This window comes from Protobothrops mucrosquamatus, unplaced genomic scaffold (assembly GCF_001527695.2).
Source record: "Protobothrops mucrosquamatus isolate PMUCROS unplaced genomic scaffold, P.Mucros_1.0 scaffold104, whole genome shotgun sequence".
NCBI classification, from domain to species: domain Eukaryota; kingdom Metazoa; phylum Chordata; class Lepidosauria; order Squamata; family Viperidae; genus Protobothrops; species Protobothrops mucrosquamatus.
In genome coordinates, this window is record NW_015386477.1 from 1,078,721 (window position 1) to 1,097,104 (window position 18,384).

Here is an 18,384-nt window from a genome sequence, read left to right on the forward strand (position 1 = left end):
TCTCAACCGCCACCCCGGCTATTACGTCAGCCAGCTCAGGCAGGGCCGTTGATACATAGCAGGGGGCCAGGTATATAATCAACAGGCCCACTTGTACCCCTTGCCCCCATTTCACAAGGAGGGACTCCACACCGTCTATCTGAGGTACAGTGGTCTCCCTCGGACATAGGCTCTCCTTTATAATGGCCGCTACCCCACCGCCCCTACCCCGGGTCCTTGGCTGATGGAATACCTGGAAACCCGGCGGGCAGATGTCCACGAGGGGCACACCCCCTTCCGTGCCCAGCCAGGTCTCGGTGATACCTGCCAGGTCTATAAGAATGTGTTAAATCATACATGTAAAACAAAGTGTCTGTTCTATGGACTAAAGAATAAAGAATGGTGGATGAATTTCTTTGCATCAGTTTCATGATAAATTGGGATTTTGGGGGGCAACTGGATGAGTACCAATATTTTTGGTCATCTCTGTGTTTTTGTAGATGGGGAGTTTAGAATTTTAAGTATTCTTTAAAACCATAACTTAATCATTCTGTCTGCTGATAGAAACTTGGAAAGGTTTAAATAAGGATAAAATAAGTGCGGTAGATGGGGTCTCATTTCCAAATAAATAAGGAAAAAATTACTAGTTAGGAATAATTTTTTCTTGCACTTCAATACCCAGTTCCTCCTATTCTCATAATTCTAACTCAATTATGCAAAATAGACACTGCAAAATAAATTATTAACACAAGTGTAATGTTACTATAGGCTTCCAGAGAAATATTCAGTTAAGAAATAATATGGAATTAAATATATATAAATTAATTCAAATTCATTAAATGCAGTATTTAATATTGTGCACAGAATCAGCTCTTTTGAATTAATATTGAGTAGTGTTGAATTTAGAATTTGGATTATCAGGTTACAGAATCCAATTTTTTCAGTATGGAGTAACAAACATCTCAATATATGGTTGAAGCATTGAAAGAATATAGCTGAAAGAGTATTGCTAATATAGCTTCCCTTAAAATGCCAGCTATAAACTACATATAGGAAGTCCTTGATTTACCACCACAGTTAGGACCAGAAATTCTGCTGATAGGGAAAGCTGTTATTAAGTGAGTCATGTCTGATTTTATTATTTTTTTTGCCATGGCTGTTAAGCAAATTATTGCAGTTGTTAAGTGAATTCCAGGGTCACTAAATGAATTTGGATTCCCCCATTGACTTTTCTTATCAGAACTGACTCCAGGAAGCTGCAACTGTCATAAATGAATGCAGGCCAAGCATGGGGATGCTGTGACAGGTATAAGTGCAAGGACTAGTTGCAAGTCACTTTTTCCAATGCTATTGCAAATTTGAAAGTTGCTAAATGAATGGTTGTAACTTGAGGACTATCTGTAGTTCCATTTTAGTTTTACACTAGCACAGTGATGGCGGACCTTTTAGAGACCGAGTGCCCAAACTGCAACCCAAAACCCACTTATGCATCTTCGGGTGCCGGGTGGGTGTGGCCCATTGGCTGGGTGTGACCAATTGGGGGGTGTGGCCCATTGGGTGGGCATGGCTACAGTGGTAATGGCAGACTGGGTGGGACTAAAAAGTTCAATCAATCAATTTCAACTTTGCAAGATCTTTTTTTTCCCCGCGAGAAGTTGAAATTGACTGATTGATTGAACCTTTTTTTTTTTTGCACACAGCAGCAGAGGCCTAAAGCGAAAAGGTTTTATAAAACCCAGCTGAAGGCCTAGTACTGGGGCAACGACGTGTGTGCCCACAGAGAGGGCTCTGAGTGCCGCCTTTGGCACCCGTGCCATAGGTTCGCCACCACTGCACTAGCATGTTGTGCAATCCCAGACCATGCATATTGCATGCATGATTTACAGAAGACAGAAATTTGATAGTTCTGGAATATATCACATTTAATAAGTTAGAGTAGCAAGTCAGATACACTGTAATATATCCTATTGCAGTACCGATGTGTGTAAAGGGGTTATATAAGGAGTTATCAAGATCACTCACTTCTGACCAATCCAAAGGAACCCACTGTGGGGGGCAAGATTGATTGTTACAGGACTCTTTTTCAACTGGGTGATGTGTTAAACAATGAGTACTCCCCAACGTCTCTTCTTCAGAAGGTCCAATCTTCCTGATACATAGAACAGTTCGTGATCTCGTTCCTCCATCACAGGTCTTACTGCATTCTGACCAATCACCTATAAACCATCTATAGGAAGAATATTAGAAAAAAAAATTAGTTCAAGAAATGAAATGATTATCCCTACAACTTGTACATGTCTTTGTAGCTCTTCTGGGTCTTAAGAGAAGAGAATAACATCATCTGCAAATCTTAAGTAATTTAAATAGATATTTATTTTATTTATTTATTTATTATTTGAATTTATATCCCGCCCTTCTCCTTGCGGACTCAGGGCGGCTGACAATCAATTAAAAACACCACTAACAATCACAAGTTAAAATTAATTAAAATGAAATATTTAAATTGTCTAATTAAAAAGTAATTAAAAACCCCTCTAAAAACCCCTCTTAAAAATTATCCTAGGCCAGTCCCGCNTCCCACAGAGAAGGCCCTCCCCCTTGGGGTCGCCAGCCGGCACTGTCTGGCCGACGGCACCCTGAGGAGACCCACCCTGTGGGAGCGTACTGGCCGATGGGAGGTAATCTGTGGCAGAAGGCGGTCTCGAAGGTATCCTGGTCCGCTGCCATGGAGCGCCTTAAAGATGATAGTCAGTACCTTGAAGCGCACCCGGAAGATGCCATTGATATATACACACACACACACACATATATATATATACACACACACTGAACATTTATTAAGGATGCTGCTTATCTCTTTTTCTTTAAATTTAATATTGAAATAATTGAACTCTTTTTAGAAAAATAAAAATATTTTTCAATGTTGATATATTTATAAGAGTTATTCTATTCTAATATTTTAAAGCTATTATTAAAAGATTTCTTTCTTTGGTATTTGCACACTATTGTCACCAGAGCTTACGTTTATTCATATACATGTCATTTATATGTCAATGACCATAAAACCCCCCACAATATAGGGTTTTTGAAGATTATGTTTGTATGAAGACATTCCTTTAGAAAAACAAATACTCATTCAGTATCTCCAAGTGCAAACTATGTAAAAGTTTAAAGATAATCAATAGTATCTTGAATAATGACTGGGAATAAACTAAACATACATGAAGTCATTTCAGAATCAATAAGATCAGGATAGCAATTGATTGTATTTTTTTTAACTAACTGAATTTTCCCAATGGTGTTGAAAGATTTTCTCAATGGTCTTCAAAGATAATCCTACAAGCTATATACTGCAACAGTGTCATGTAGAATTTAGATAAGGATATTACTGTTCCAGAATGGTTCACAGAAGTTGCTAGTAAAGAAAATACATATCTAGCTGGATATGCAATATTTTCAGTCTGGAGATATAAATAGCATAGCATAGAATAAAGAAGTACTTACTCAGGTGGACAAGGCTCAGTGTTGCAGGCTCTTTGATTTTCTGGTAGTTTACTATCAGGATCACAGTAATTGTTCTGGACTAGAGAACTGTCATCTAGCCTTTTGCATACTGTTTCTTGTTTCTGCATACCTTAGGAAGGAGTGGAATAATATTAGTTTTATTTTTTATTTCCTTATTTTAAACCAAGCAAATCTGTGACCCTGCAGCTCAGTTAAGTCATAGAATATACCCTGGATTCTCTGGCCTTCATGATTTTACTACTTTCTTGAAAGGATAAAAAGAGGAAGATTTTAAGCAACTGCTAGATCAGCGGTTCTCAACCTATGGGTTGCGACCCCATTTGGGGTCGATCGACCATTTCACGGGGGTCGCCAAGCAAGGCTGTCCGCCATTTTTTTTCCTCTTTTCCGGCGGGTGCCTTACCTCCCTTGAGCTGGGCCAGCTGATGGTCGGCCTGCTCCGTCTCTGCTGCTTGCCAGCTACGCCTCGGCCGGCACAGGGGGCGGAACCACGCATGTGTGGCGCTCCCGGGCAGGGAAAGTCCTCGACTTACGACCGGTTGGGTAGTCCTCGACTTATGACCGATTTAGTCCTCGACGTACGACCGGTTTAGTCCTCGACTTACGACCGGTTGGGGGTCGTGGCATTAAAAAGGTTGAGAACCACTGTGCTAGATGGTTGTCAGCAGCATTCAGTTCTAGAAATGCCCTATCCTATTTTATCAATTGAAGTAAATGGCAAATTCAATAGAGGTACAGCTTCTGTACCTTCCTTTCCACAGGTTTTTTTTGCAACTTAAACGTTGATTTCAGTTATCTAATTCTTACTATCTATCAAAACACATTAGTCAATAATTTTATTTTTTATTTTTCATTTTGTTTAATTGATGTGGTAAATAAAAGCATTAAAAGTAGCAGAAAAAACATAATTTTGATTAACTGATTAACAAATCTAGATGTCAACAATTACAATGATTTGTCTGAAAGCACACTTCAACACAATGTGTACATTTCAACACAATGTTTACATACATTTCCGAGACAATGATTTCTTAATCAATATCATTATAGGCAGAGATGTTTCTATTTTGCAAGAGAAATTTTTTTTAAAAAAACTAAAACAACATTTCTTTTAAAACTTGAGTTTCTAATAATGTCAATTAAATGGTTGGATTGAGATATATCAAAATCTATCTTTGCTAATATTGTATCAGTTGTTCCATTGTATTTTGAAAATAGTTAAGTTTAAAAGAAAATGTATGCAATATATGAGATCAATTAATAGGGAATGGAACTGGAACAATCTGAAATATTTTTTTTGATAAAATATTTATCAGTCTTTGTTCTGCCAAACAATAATGAAAATATATTATTACAACTTAATTCCTTTTTAATATTGTGCCAATATTTTCTTAATATTACTTCTAATATCTAAAACAGTTTAAAATAATAAGAAATCAGATTAACTTCATGAATTTGTTTTGGGGTAATTCTTTTGTGTGTCTTTAAAAAAAAACTAAATGCATAATTTGCACCAGGTGAATTACATGATGATAATACTTTAAATATTCTTATTTTTCCTAACATTATTTGCTACTATTTCAATAATCACAGCAGGTGGCAGCATCTAGCTGGCCAATATTGAAAAGCTAAGTAAGGTCAGATTTGATTAGAACAATTTTTCTATAGTAGAAAAATTCCTAATAATTAATAGGGAAATGATGTCTGAATAGTACAAGCACAAGGATGTCAGGCAAAATTGAATATGGCAGTCACAACTATGGAAGGCAGCCACTTAAAAAGAGTTGTACTTCTTGTCCAGTATGATGCTGGTTCTTTGGATGATGACTATGAATGGGTAGAGTGTTGCTATGAAAACTAACATTAATGCTCAGGGGACGATGACAGATACCAGTGTTTCCAAGAATAATAGTCATTTTAGAAGCAGCCAGATCAATAATGGGAGCCATATATCAAGCAGTGAAACAACTCAGAATCTAGACTTTTGCACCGGTACTAAAATAACTAATAAGAAGGAGACCAATTTTTGAACCAAAATGTATCATCCATTAGAATGGCCAATAGAATAAAGCACTAGATATTATTATAATGTCTTTAATCCACACCTTCAAAACAGAAGTAATTGTTTTTTCAAGTAGAATACTTAGTAGCTGAGACAGCAACAGTAGCAGTGGGTATAGGGTCAATTAATTCAAAATTTCAATGATCCGTAGTTTTTTGATATTGGTAGCAAATGGGATTTACCCTTAATATAAATGCTAGATTTTATCATGGGATTCATCATTGCAAACCAAATACTGTATATTTTACTGCAATATATTCCTTCTTTAGATTCTTGAAAATGAATTAGTCATTATTGATAGGACTGATGATATTGAGGCTAAAGTTATCAGTACAAATGGTTTAGTGGTGGCTTTGCTGCCTTTAAGAAAGTATTAGGTGTAGACACCATCTTGGTAGTGGTTAATAGCTGAGCACAGAAGTATTAGACTTAATACCTAAAGCATTTTTCCCACAGCAGATTCCACCAATGGGCGAATTTATTATGCCATGCCTGGTCTGGCAACTGAGCCAAGTGTTTACAATTAAGCTCAAACACATTACCATAAAGAGTGTCCATCTGGTGGAATTGATTTTCATACCTATGAAGTAGGCATTAGAAGCATATATGATAAAGCACGGGGGAGGAGGGAATCCAATACTCCATTGCATAGTCCTGTGATTTTATCATATAAAACTTTTATCACATAATTGCTATTACATTGCTATCAGAAATATGCTGGGATTTCTGAAATATAAAATCAGATTATGGAACATAAGTTTTAAATTAAATTGTTGCCCTTCTTAGAAAATAATGGAATATATCATACCCAGAGTTCAAGGACCCCTAAACTTGTATAATCTAGCCCAAATAAATATGTGATGGTATACAGTTAACAAGACACTCAACCCCAAAGTTTAGATATGTCATTGAGGCTGGATATATAGCTCCAGTTCCCACATGGGGTGTCATTTTTGAAAATATCATGCATCACAAATTGTTCAATTAGAGGCAATATTTTCACATCTTTTATTTATCCAATTTATATTTAATTTTGATTTGTGGGTTAAAATACTTTTCTCAATCTTGGCAATTTTAAGATGTGTGGATGTTGCCAGACAGCATGTTGCCTGGACAATTTTGGGAGTTGAAGTCTACACATCTTAAAATTATTAATATTGAAAAACACTGCAAAAAGATCATATCAATCAATTCCTTGTTTTCTCTCCATAAGAACAATGTTTTTTTTGGGGGGGGGACCAATCACTAGTTGCAAACTACTTCTGAAATCTTTGCTTCCTTCCCAGAGCAGAGAGAAAGTGTCTAGCCTAAGGTCAACCAGCTGGCTTTGTGCCTTAAAATGGGACTAGAACACATGGGTCTCTTGATTTCTAATCTGATACCTTAACTACTACACCAAAGTTGCTCTCATGTAATATAGGTAAATGTATAACTATTTTATACTTTTAATCTAAAGCCAATGTTTTGTTATATAACTACAATAAAACTAACAAAGGATAAATTTGAGGAGCAAATTGTTAACAAAATATCTTTAGGTTTATCAGAAATAGAAACAGAGATTAAAGGATTGCTCAAATTAATATCAAAGTGGCAGAGTAGTAAGAAGAAAGACAAGCAGATTACAGAAAATCTGAATCAATTGCATTAATATATACAGTCGCAAACCTAGATAATAACAGCATAATAGCTACTCTATTTACCCTTGAATTTAAAACAATCTAGTTTTATCAACTCACACTAAAACCAATCCCCCAAGCAATGTATATACTGTTTATTATTTAGCATATGGCATACAATGTTAGGGAAATCTACACATGCTAGACACAATGCAGTCCTGACAGCCTAGATTGCTAATTCATTCTGTTCAGCACTTGCGTGCCTTTTGCGGGAAGGGGGCCAACTACCTTTACTCCAATTAGCTAGCAATACTCAGATTGCTGGCTCTTCCAGGCTCCTCTCAATCTTGCCTCACCTTGCCTTGTGTTGTGTTTTTCCCACTGAAGTGGTACAAATTGATCTGCTCACAATATTGCATGCTGGGTGGGCAGGAACTAAGGATCAAGCGGATCAATCTCATGGAGCAGGGCTTGAACTGCCAGAGTGCAGACCATTTCTGCCGGGCAGTTCCAGTGTTATTAAGCCACTGCATCACCATATTCCCTGTATATATTCTGTTTGTCTGTCTGTCTGTCTATCTTTCTGTCTACTGACCAGAACAATGCTCCAAAGCTAATATTAATATATCTAATTTCTACCACTGACTTCAATTACTCTTATTCCCAAATAATTATACAAAGGTGATGCTCTACCTAATCCAGTGGGTCTTCTAAATCCAGTTCTTTCATGCAAACTGAGATGGAAGCTACAGCGGAAATCATTTAAGTAACAAGGAAATGAATCAACAGATTTCTTAGTGTTAGTTTCAAGTAGAAAGAAACATCTGTATGGTCACTCCACAGTAAGCTTTAATCAGCTTTGTGGCTCTTATTCTGAAATAAGTATATATAGGACTTGTTTTCATTAGTTTCATCTCCTTTTCATTTCATCACTTTCATCAGAGTTATCCTATTACCATGTTTTCAGGAACTATATGCTCAACACTTCCACAGGAAAAAACAAACAAAACCAAACCCTTGTCTTCCTTTTATGTAAATACTTGCATCAAACAGAATGACAAATGGTTCAATTTTAAGGCAGAAAAATAAAAAAGAGAAATATAAAACAGTTGATAGAAAACCAATAGCTATTAACACCTACACAAATAGAGGAGTAAGAACTAGACACCAATCATTTATTTATTTAAAATAACTTTTCACTTCATCTTATCAGGAGAGATTATAATTTATAAATTTAAAATACAGTATCTAGATGAAAATATTTATTAAAAATAAGGAAAAAGGAGAAATCAAGAAATAATTAGTGATTCTTGACAGAAAAAATAAGGAGGGAACATTGTTATTGTTACTGGAAGGGACTAATGAAATGGCTACAGGCAACAGACTAATCTCTTCAACTCTTAATATAGCATAGACACAAATACATGGTGGTATAATTGGAAGGACTAAAAGAACAGGTGTTGACCTTTTTCATTCCTCGCTCTCCCAATTTCTCACTGGCAATCTATTACCTTAAATATCTATTTTCTCATGTTTGGTTTGAGAAAAGCTGAGAGAAGCAGCTTTTTGAAGTGAAAGTATATTAAAAAGAGATAGTAATCAGGGGAATCGTTAAACCCCAGAGGGAACTTGATTTCTAATTCATATTTCTATTTCCATTAAAAAGGTATTAAGAAGATGACGTGCTTAAAATAAATACATTCTATTATGCTGGTACATATGTCAAATTAAGACATTTTTCACAAAATTAATGTAAAGAGTGGCTGACAGCCACCACATAGGACAAACAGGCAGAAGACTGGCAGAATGCATCCATGAACACCAACTAGCATTCAGAAGACACGATGAAAACTCTTTCATTTCACAACATATGGACAGACTTAGCCATAGCTTCACTTGGGAAACTGTGACCATCCTAGACCAAGTCAAGTCCAAAAATGCTTAGGAAATTTCTAGAAGCCTGGTACTCCGACAAATTAGCCATCAATAGACACATAGACATAAACAAAATGCAAAAAACAAGCCAAAAAGGGAACAAAAAGATGAAACACCTCCCTATCAGCAATCAGCACCCAGATGAGCATAGATTAACTCCAAGATTAACATCAGACCAACAATCAAGTAAACAATACCCCAATCAAGGAACTGCCAAACAAGCCAACAATAAACAGTCCAACCAGAGAACCTCTAAGACCACCCACAGGTAAGCCACTAGAATATAAACTGAGAGCAAAACCCACTCCTTACTAGCACTGATGATGTTACCTAGTTTGGGTAATGAAATGTCTGCAAGAACAACCAAGGTCAGAAAACACCAAGGACCTGTCATTTCAACCCTGAGCTACAAATATTCTCCTTTATTAGTACAGACAAGCCACTTATGAACTGGCTAACTCCAATACATATTGATAGTTAAAAACTATACAATTTTAATTGATGGTATATTAGTGGTACAATAATAGTATATTAGGATGGGCTTATTTATCATTTTTGGTGAACAAAGAAATTAAAATTGTGCCCCTCTCCAAAGAATGTGGGTAGTAACTTTTTGTTAACAGTAATGTTTCTATTAACATAAACAACATATGTTTCCTTTTATTATATTATAAACATTTCAGATATTTCTATTTAGCTTATCTTTCAATATGGTTAGAAGCTAACTTACCTCCAGCACAAGTAGCAGAGCACTCTGACCAAGGGAGGTGATTCCATGTGAAGCCAACTTCATTGTCACCACTGCCAGTACGAGAGATGGGAACATTGAATTTATACCTTATCCCCAGATTTTGCTCCTGTAGTAAAATCTGCAGTTGAAAATAACTGGTTTTATCATTAAAACACTTTGGTATATTAATACTGTATATTAACAATTAGTTACTTTGAGTTTGATTTTTGAGAAAAACTTTGAACATTGGTACAGATGTTTCTAAAATTTAAGATAATTTACTTTAGTTGTTTCAAATTTAAATGTTGGAGTGCTCCCATCCAATGTGGCATTTATCATAACTTCTAAAGCCTAGGTGGTCCAACCTTTTGGCTTGCCTGGGCTGCACTGAGTGAAGAGGAATTATCTTGGGCTGCATATAAAATATAACAAATGATATTACTTATAAAAATCACAAAATAATTTTAAAAGTGTACAATCTTGTGAAGCTACATTATTAGCTGTCCAGAGCTGCATGTGGCCCACGACTGCTCTAAAGACTGGCAGAAAAAGAAACAGCTAGTATATAAATACATATTTATTACACAGTACCTAAACTTGACAAATAAAAATAATAATATTCCAGCAATGTTCTGAATAACATATACAATCTGAAAATATTTGAGATTAAATGAATAACTACTTATGTTACCATAGAAAGATAGTAGGTTTAAAAAGAGAATTGAATCATAATTGATAAAGCATGTAGGCAGTCCTTGGTTAATAATGGTAATTGGAACCATAATTTATGTTGCTAAGCAATGCAGTCTTTGAGCACGACATCACGTGACTACTTTGCTAAGTGACAGCTATCCTGAGAGTTCTCGTTGCTGTTGTTAAGCTAAGATTAGAAGTCATTAAGTGAATTCAGGTGGCTTGCAAGCAGGCCAGCAAGTAAGGCCTGGCGAGGTCAGGGGTAGATTTTGCTGGGTGAGGAATGGTGTGCCAGTGGCCAGTACGATGTGGTGAGGCCATAAGTGACTGCTGCCAGGCACAGGAGAATGTGCAAATGGCCTGTGAGGTGCGAAGGTAGGACACAGGGCTGGAGGTGGCTGCTGCTGGATAAGCAACTTACCAAAGTGATTTGTAACTTTCTCGGATGGCTTTCCCCTTGATTTTGCGGGAAACTGGCAGGGAGTTGAAAATGGTGTCACATGACCATGCAATGTTGCAATGGTTGTAAGTGAGAGCCAGTTGCCATGTACCCAGATTGCAATGATATGACTGTGAGGGGTGCTGTGATGGCCAGAACTTTTAGGACCAGTCGTAATTTTCCTTTTTCATCACTGTCACAATTTTGAGTAAAATAGCTGAACAAATGGTCAGTATGCAAGGACTACTGTGTTCAATATTTCTTTTATTTATATTGAAAACAAGACTAGTTTATATTTCTAATATATACTCTGGGATTTTAAAATTTTAATTTAAGTGATATCATTCTTATTTTCCTGAAAATGAGATGCTATTTATTTCTGTCAGCTCCGTAGCAAAAGAAAATGAAATATTAAATTATGTTGTCCCCAATTATATCCAAATTGCTTAACAGATTATCAGAGGCTAACTGGAGACTATTGATAGGAGTGAGTTACAAAATGGTTAATTTCAAAACAATATAAATACTGAATACAAATTTGACAATGCCAGATAAAAATGATTATATTTATATTTTAGAAACCTCAGTTGGTTTAAAAGTAGATTGATGCATTGCAAAACAGCATAAGTCTATTATCTAGGAAACACTATTCAAAAACTAGAGATACAAAGCAATGATTATAATACAAACAATATTTTCTGAAGGAGTGTCTAGGTAACATGGAAAAGAGGCTCATGAATAATATAGAAAGCTAGATTATCTCTTAAATAATCAATAAAATGAAATAATTCATACTTTACCATAACTATAAGGTTTTCTGAAGTAGGACCCAAAGCTTCCAAAGATTCTGCTTCATCAGCTGGTCTTTTGTAATGGAAAGCTGTTCCAGCAACATCAAATTTTCTAGGCCAATCAATAGTCCAGGCTCCATTAATATAATAATCATCCTCCTCAGTTTTCAAAGCTTAAAAAAAGTTTAAATGGCATGAAGATAGAAATCATTTAGAATGTATAAGAACATTCATTAAATATCAAAGCAATATGAAGAAAAGTGGAAGTTATATCATAGGAACCGTAACTTCCTAAAACATGCTTGCTTTCTGTGGCCTAGTTGGAAAATGGATATACATTATTAATGTTGTTCAAAATATAGAAAACTCCTCTACAATGGAAACCGATGGCTTCACTTAAGGGGTCTGATGGAGGAACCAAGAGTGGTATACAAAAGATCCTAAATTTAAATTGCTTAAAATTCAAAACCGCTCCATTTGAAAAAGTTGCATTTTGCTTTAAGCAGAATGTTTTGATCATTCTGGAAGTGTTTCAAGCTTAATACTACGTTTTCTGCTATTGCAATATTTTAAAAGTTGAATTAAATTTGTAAATTAATCAATATTGTAATTTTGACTACTAAATATCTTAAGAGTGGACAAAATATGCTTTAATCAGCTAACTAGTTCTAGTTTTTATAATGCAAAATATTCAAATCATATGGGTGAGGAAGGGACGACTGCCTACTCCCCATATTAGTGCTTTTTTAATGAACAACTGCCTTCTGACACTGGAAAAGATTTGACCAATAAATGATTCAAAATAAAGGCTTTTAAATCCTTATATTTAACATATATACTAAAAATAATTAGTTCAAAGGGAAAATAAAATTAAAAAAGTAGTTTACAATCAGCATAAATTGATACATTTAATTGTTTTAAATCCAGAATCAAGTTTACAAATGAGCCTGTACCAATGTTAGTTTTAATTTGCTGGAAATATTTCACAACACAGAACGCAATGCATGCTTTCTCAGAAGTGTATGTTTAGTGTGATTAATTCTTGGCTAAATATATATGGTACAATGCTATACCTTTATTTTTCAAATACATCTTGCTTGTTTTTAGCTATTATTTTGTGATAATCCAACTGCAACTTTAGTTTTCAAATTAGAGTGGATTTTCTAATATTTTGTTTGTTTCAGTTTCCATTCTATAACAAAATAGCTATAGACTAAAATAATAATCATTCCTCAAGAGTGTCACCATGTTACGTGGTGCTAATTAATAAACAACTACATTACTATGTGTGTAATATGATCCTCTAGAGCTTGGCAAGAATACTTTGTGGTGGGCATTTGTATGCGAGCAATATTTCAAAAGGAAGGAAAGAAGGGATAGCAAATCTGCTCAGAAATTTTTTTCTTTTTTTTCTTCCAGTAATAAGTTAAGAAGGTTTATCATCTGTCACATTTATTATTGGATATGAAATAAAATGCCTGAACTGAACTTGTTATTTTCCTCTTCAAACAAGAATTAAACATTTATTCTTGGCTTTATGATTCCGGCTTAGCAGGTTAGATACTATGTTTGAGAAATCATAGATAGAAATTTTAGTTTTCTGAATTCTTCAGTAACTTTCACTAACATCAGAAACCAGGTGGAAGTGGTTAAACAGAACTTCTATCTCCAGTATATACTTTCTTACTCCTAATAAACCAAACAAGGTCATAGACCAGCGTTTCTCAACCTGAGGAACTCTAAGATGTGTGGACTTCAGCTTCCAGAATTTTCCAGTCAACATCAAATCTACTTATATGTTCACTGTCCGAAAGCAGTAGAAATAAATTAATTGAAATACTAACTGTTCCAGAAATTTCTGGAAGCAAGATACAAATACAAATTTTCTCTAGCTTTACTAGCATTACTAGTCTCAGTGTTAAAACACTGACAAAGTGCTTCAGAGAAATCATTATGTCGTTCCTACAAAGAGGAAACATTTGAAAAGGAAAGAGATTCATAATTAATTTATATCAATGTGGCAAATGTGGGGTTGTCAGGTCTGCTTCCAAAAAATAGCGGACAAGTGGGGGGGGGTTAAGTAGTTAAAAAAGTAGACTGTACAGCTTTAGATTACGTACCATTTCATCATAAAGCTTTTGAATAAAAAAAATGTCCACTATTTTGTGAAAAAAAATAGTGAACATAATGTGAAAAAAGTGGACTGTCCACTCGAATAGTGGACACCTGGCAACCCTAGGCAAATGGCAGTGATTCCAAAGCAGTAACATATTTGCATATATCATCATACAAACACAATCATCTGACTAAATACATAAATGACATTTGTATTATGATATTGTAATGCATGTTTCATCATTTAGCCCACTCTCTATTTGATTCTATTTCTGCTATAATGATGGAAACAAATGCAAGTTAAAGGATCTGCTGTAGTTTGTTTTTAATAAAAGACTAGTTAGAAATTTTATAAATAAAACATAGTGTATGTATATATGTATGTATTTTATGTATGTATGTATTTTATGTATGTATATATTTTATGTATGTATATATTTTATGTATATAGTTTTTGTCTTCAGCTAGGAAGTATATAATTTGGATTGAGAAAGTAGACATAGAGATGAAAGTGGATATAGAGAAGTTCCTTCCCCTTTACTGTGATACTAATGGAAGTTATCTTCCAAGTTTAATACAGTACCAGCTTTCAATGTAAATATTATCAGAGCCACAGCAGGAAGAAGCTCCTGTCTCCCATAATGTGTCTCAATCAGGTTTTCATAGTGTTTCTTAAAACAACAACAAAAGACCCCAGCCAATTATATATTAAACCAGTTTGGTGTAGTGGTTAAGGCATCAGGCTAAAAACCAGGAGAGTGTAAGTGGACAGCATTGGGTTAGTCACTCTCTCTGAGCCCTGTGGAAATGTCAAACCACTTACAAAAAATCCCTTGCCAATAACAGGGCAGGGACTAGTATAGGCAGTTGCCAGGTGACAGCTGTGACTTGAAGGATCATTCCCCTCCCCAAAGTCAGTGCAGCCAGTGCAATGCTATTATATGAAATGTATCTGAGAGTTCTTTGAACCCAGCAACATTTATCAGATTTTGTAATCATGAGATCATTAACTTACCAATGTAGTTTTTTGACACTGCCACTTCTTTGATTTCGATATGAACAGAACCTTTAGGAATTTGAACCACTTCCATGTAGCCTATAAAGTAATCAGGGCAATTGTTTCACTGATAAAAGCAATAGTTTACAATAGTATAAAATAGTATAAAATAGCAATAGTATAAAAAAGCAATTTTTTATAACAAATGTAATTAGATAGCAAGAATTCAAAAGATCTTAGTGTTATTTCTTATTGCAATCAAGACACAGAGACCCATTGTTCCATTACAACGATGGAAATGTAAGAAACAGAAAAAAAAACACTTTACATATTTGCTTTCAGTTGTATGACGAGTAGCTATTTCACTATAATTTTACAATTCATCAGAGAACAATAGATAATGGATCTGGGATCTAGAAAGAGTGTACGAGAGTAAAATGGCAGCATCCAGGTGGCTGTTGCCTAACCTATTTTTAAATAGTTGTCGAATAATAGTAATACAGCTTAGATCCTGTGACAATACCTTAACACCATCAAACAACAATATCTGCCTATCCCAGGTTCTTGGGAAGGACTCAATAGATGGATAAAAATCACAAATCCATTTTAAGCATATGGTTGACTGTATAATCAACCACAATAATAATAGTATAACCACAATAATAATAATAATAATAATAATAATAATAATAATAATAATAATAATAATAATAATAATAATAATAATAATAATAGTAGTATAAGCTTTGAGACTCACCCCCTCTGGGCAGTGTATCATTGAAAAAACCTTCAATAGCTTCACATGTACTCCCATCACCACCACATACCCGACACCTGTCTTCTTTAGCATCAGATCCCAAAATATTGTCACATCCGACATGCTGAAAATGGGTACAGTCAGAATAACTATACAATAAGGGGATTTAGTCTTAAAAGTACGTTGTTAATGTTCAAATTAATGGCATTTTTAATTGTTGAAATTCTCCCTTTTTTATTGAAATCATTTTTAATTCATTTAGCAAGAAGTACCAGATTTTTATAATCTGCCATAAATTTTTGCTCATTTTCTGGTTCTGCTAGCAGGTGAATTTGCAAGATGCTGCCTGTGTTTCCATTTTAAAGGACAGAGATCATATTCAAGGGTTTCCAGTTTCTCAGTTGTGTGAGATGGCTGTTTCCATTTAGAATGCTCATTGCTTTTTCTCATAATTGTTTAAATCATGTGAGCAGTTTTATAACACATTTATAGAAAAACTTGAGATAACTCTGGTTGGAATCCTCATTCACTGCAGTTCATATTTAGCAGATAACATATATGAATATAAAAAAGCCCTTTAAGAGTATTTAGAGATAGATGCTTAAAATATAATGTAACAAGGACATTTATAAGGAAATTGCATGATCTAATAAAAAGATTGCATCTTTGTTTTTTTCAATTCCTATGCCAAAGAAAAAGAGAAGAAAGAAGAAACTATTTTCCTGTAAAAAGTAAGCTGAAGGGAAAAAAATCAAGAGTACAAATCAGCTTTCCAATCAGGGAAAAACAAAGCAGAGAGAAATAAAAAAGAAACTGTTGCTTCCTTGCTATTTCTCGTCCTACTGGCTCTAAGTTGTCTATAAGACAAATGAGGTAAAATGTCAGTGCTTCTGGAACTGTAAGTTCTAAAATATTAATAAAGGCAGTTTCTTGACAGCTGTTTCCTTAGAGGATGTTGCAGTATAGGAATATTTTAAATTACTTTTACTTTTGTGTAATGTTCATGTATTGTACCTTGCATTCTCCATTGATACAAATATCCAGGGAATCTGCATTGCACTGTGTTCCGTCTATCACTGCAGGAGCACGTTCAGTATAGAAGTTATAACCTTCTGCTAAACAGTTTAATGCACACGGTTTAACCCCACCTAGACAAATAAAACATTTTAAAAGATCAAATTCTAAAGCTTGAAGTATTATATGCAATTTAATATTAATCTTTTTTTCCCAAAAATTCTGTCACTGATTTTTTTTTCAACAATTTTTCATTTCCTTTAAAACATTTCTATATATGCTAATCTTCCAGAAACTCTGGACAGCTCCCAATCTAAGATTAAAAGATTCAAGTGAAAATTATCTGCATGCATGATTCAGTCCTATGTGAAGTTCAGCAAGGGTGGCCTTTGCCTCTTGAACTCTGACAAATCTAACACTGCACAATCAGGTATGACCATCTGCAATAGGACAGTTCAGGGTTATGCAGTATTTCAGAAATAATTTGGAAAAGGGTCTTCAAAGAATATGGGGGTATGTTAATGGAACACGACACCTGCTTTCAACTCTTTAAAGCAACTTCATCTTTTCTGATATCAAATGACTACTCTCTGAAACTGCTATATGATCCAAGAAAAAGAAACAATTGTTTTAAAGGTCTGCAGACAGATACTATGTTCATGCCCTTGAGCACTCCGAAACACCTTTCTGAAATCAAATCTAAAACCCGTAAAGCCCTGGTGCATATATCCATATTCTCAAGGGCCTCTTAAGAGAAACTAATATCCTGCCTTCCCTAGGCAGGACTTAGAGGTTGATTATAGCTAAGATTACAGAACTTCACATACCTCCTGTATATGGTTTCCAGTTGTAAAATTTTCCTCGAAATGGCATATTATCAAAGTCTGCACACTGTTTTTCTCGAAAATCACGGGCTCCAAGAGGACATGGCTAAAAAACAAAAATGAAAATGAAAAAGGGATGAACGTGAAATTTGAACATACACATGAAGTGCATTTTTAATTAAATATGAAAGTTATCATAGATGCTAACTATGATAACAGCCTCTGGTGCACATTCAGTAGTGTGATGTTCTCCCATTGAAACCCCAAGTTATCTGTAAGAGCTAGGTCTTCAAGCCCTTATGGAAGTCAGAAGCTGATCTCTCAGTGGAAGTGGAAGCTGATCTCTCAGGAGGTAAAATATTCCAAAGAGCAGGAGCCATAGCAGAGAAGGCCCTTCTCCTGGACTCTGCCATCCAGAATTCCTTGACTAATGGAGCCCACAGAATGCCTCCTCTGCTGGTGTGGATGGGGTGCGCCAGTCTCAGTGGGCTGAGATAGTTCTTCACATAACCTGGACCCATGCCATGCAGGGCTTTCAAAGTAATAGCCAACACCTTTAATTGTACCTGGAAGCAAACTGGCAGCCACTGTAGCTTGTGTAGCAGTGGTGTAACTGCTGTGCCACTGCACTCTGCACTAGTTGAAGCTTCCAAATGCTCTTCAAGGGTTGCCGCATGAAGAGTGCATTGCAATAAGTCCAGACAGGAGAGGACCAGGACTTGAATAACTGAGCACTGGGACTCCCAATACAAGAAAGGCTGCAACTGGTGCATAACATGAAGTTGTGCAAAACCTTTCCTAGCCACAACTGACAATACATGATAGGATATCATATCTGAAACACCTTTATATACTAAAATATTTTTCTCACAATAATAGGAAAAATAGGAAATACTTATTTAAAATA

The 18,384-nt window shown here is 35.2% G+C and overlaps 1 protein-coding gene across 1 annotated transcript in view; it reads right to left on the reverse strand.

Moving 5' to 3' along the window:
- ADAMTS6 (ADAM metallopeptidase with thrombospondin type 1 motif 6) overlaps positions 1-18,384 on the reverse strand; it is a 94,185-nt gene that overhangs the window by 7,641 nt on the left and 68,160 nt on the right. The window contains exons 14-21 of the mRNA XM_015812664.1: positions 17,481-17,583; positions 16,654-16,787; positions 15,640-15,763; positions 14,901-14,981; positions 11,780-11,943; positions 9,848-9,986; positions 3,484-3,613; positions 2,002-2,206 (exon numbers count right to left, since the gene is read on the reverse strand). Coding sequence (XP_015668150.1) covers positions 2,002-2,206; positions 3,484-3,613; positions 9,848-9,986; positions 11,780-11,943; positions 14,901-14,981; positions 15,640-15,763; positions 16,654-16,787; positions 17,481-17,583 — 1,080 coding nt within the window. The remainder of the gene's footprint in view (positions 1-2,001; positions 2,207-3,483; positions 3,614-9,847; positions 9,987-11,779; positions 11,944-14,900; positions 14,982-15,639; positions 15,764-16,653; positions 16,788-17,480; positions 17,584-18,384) is intronic.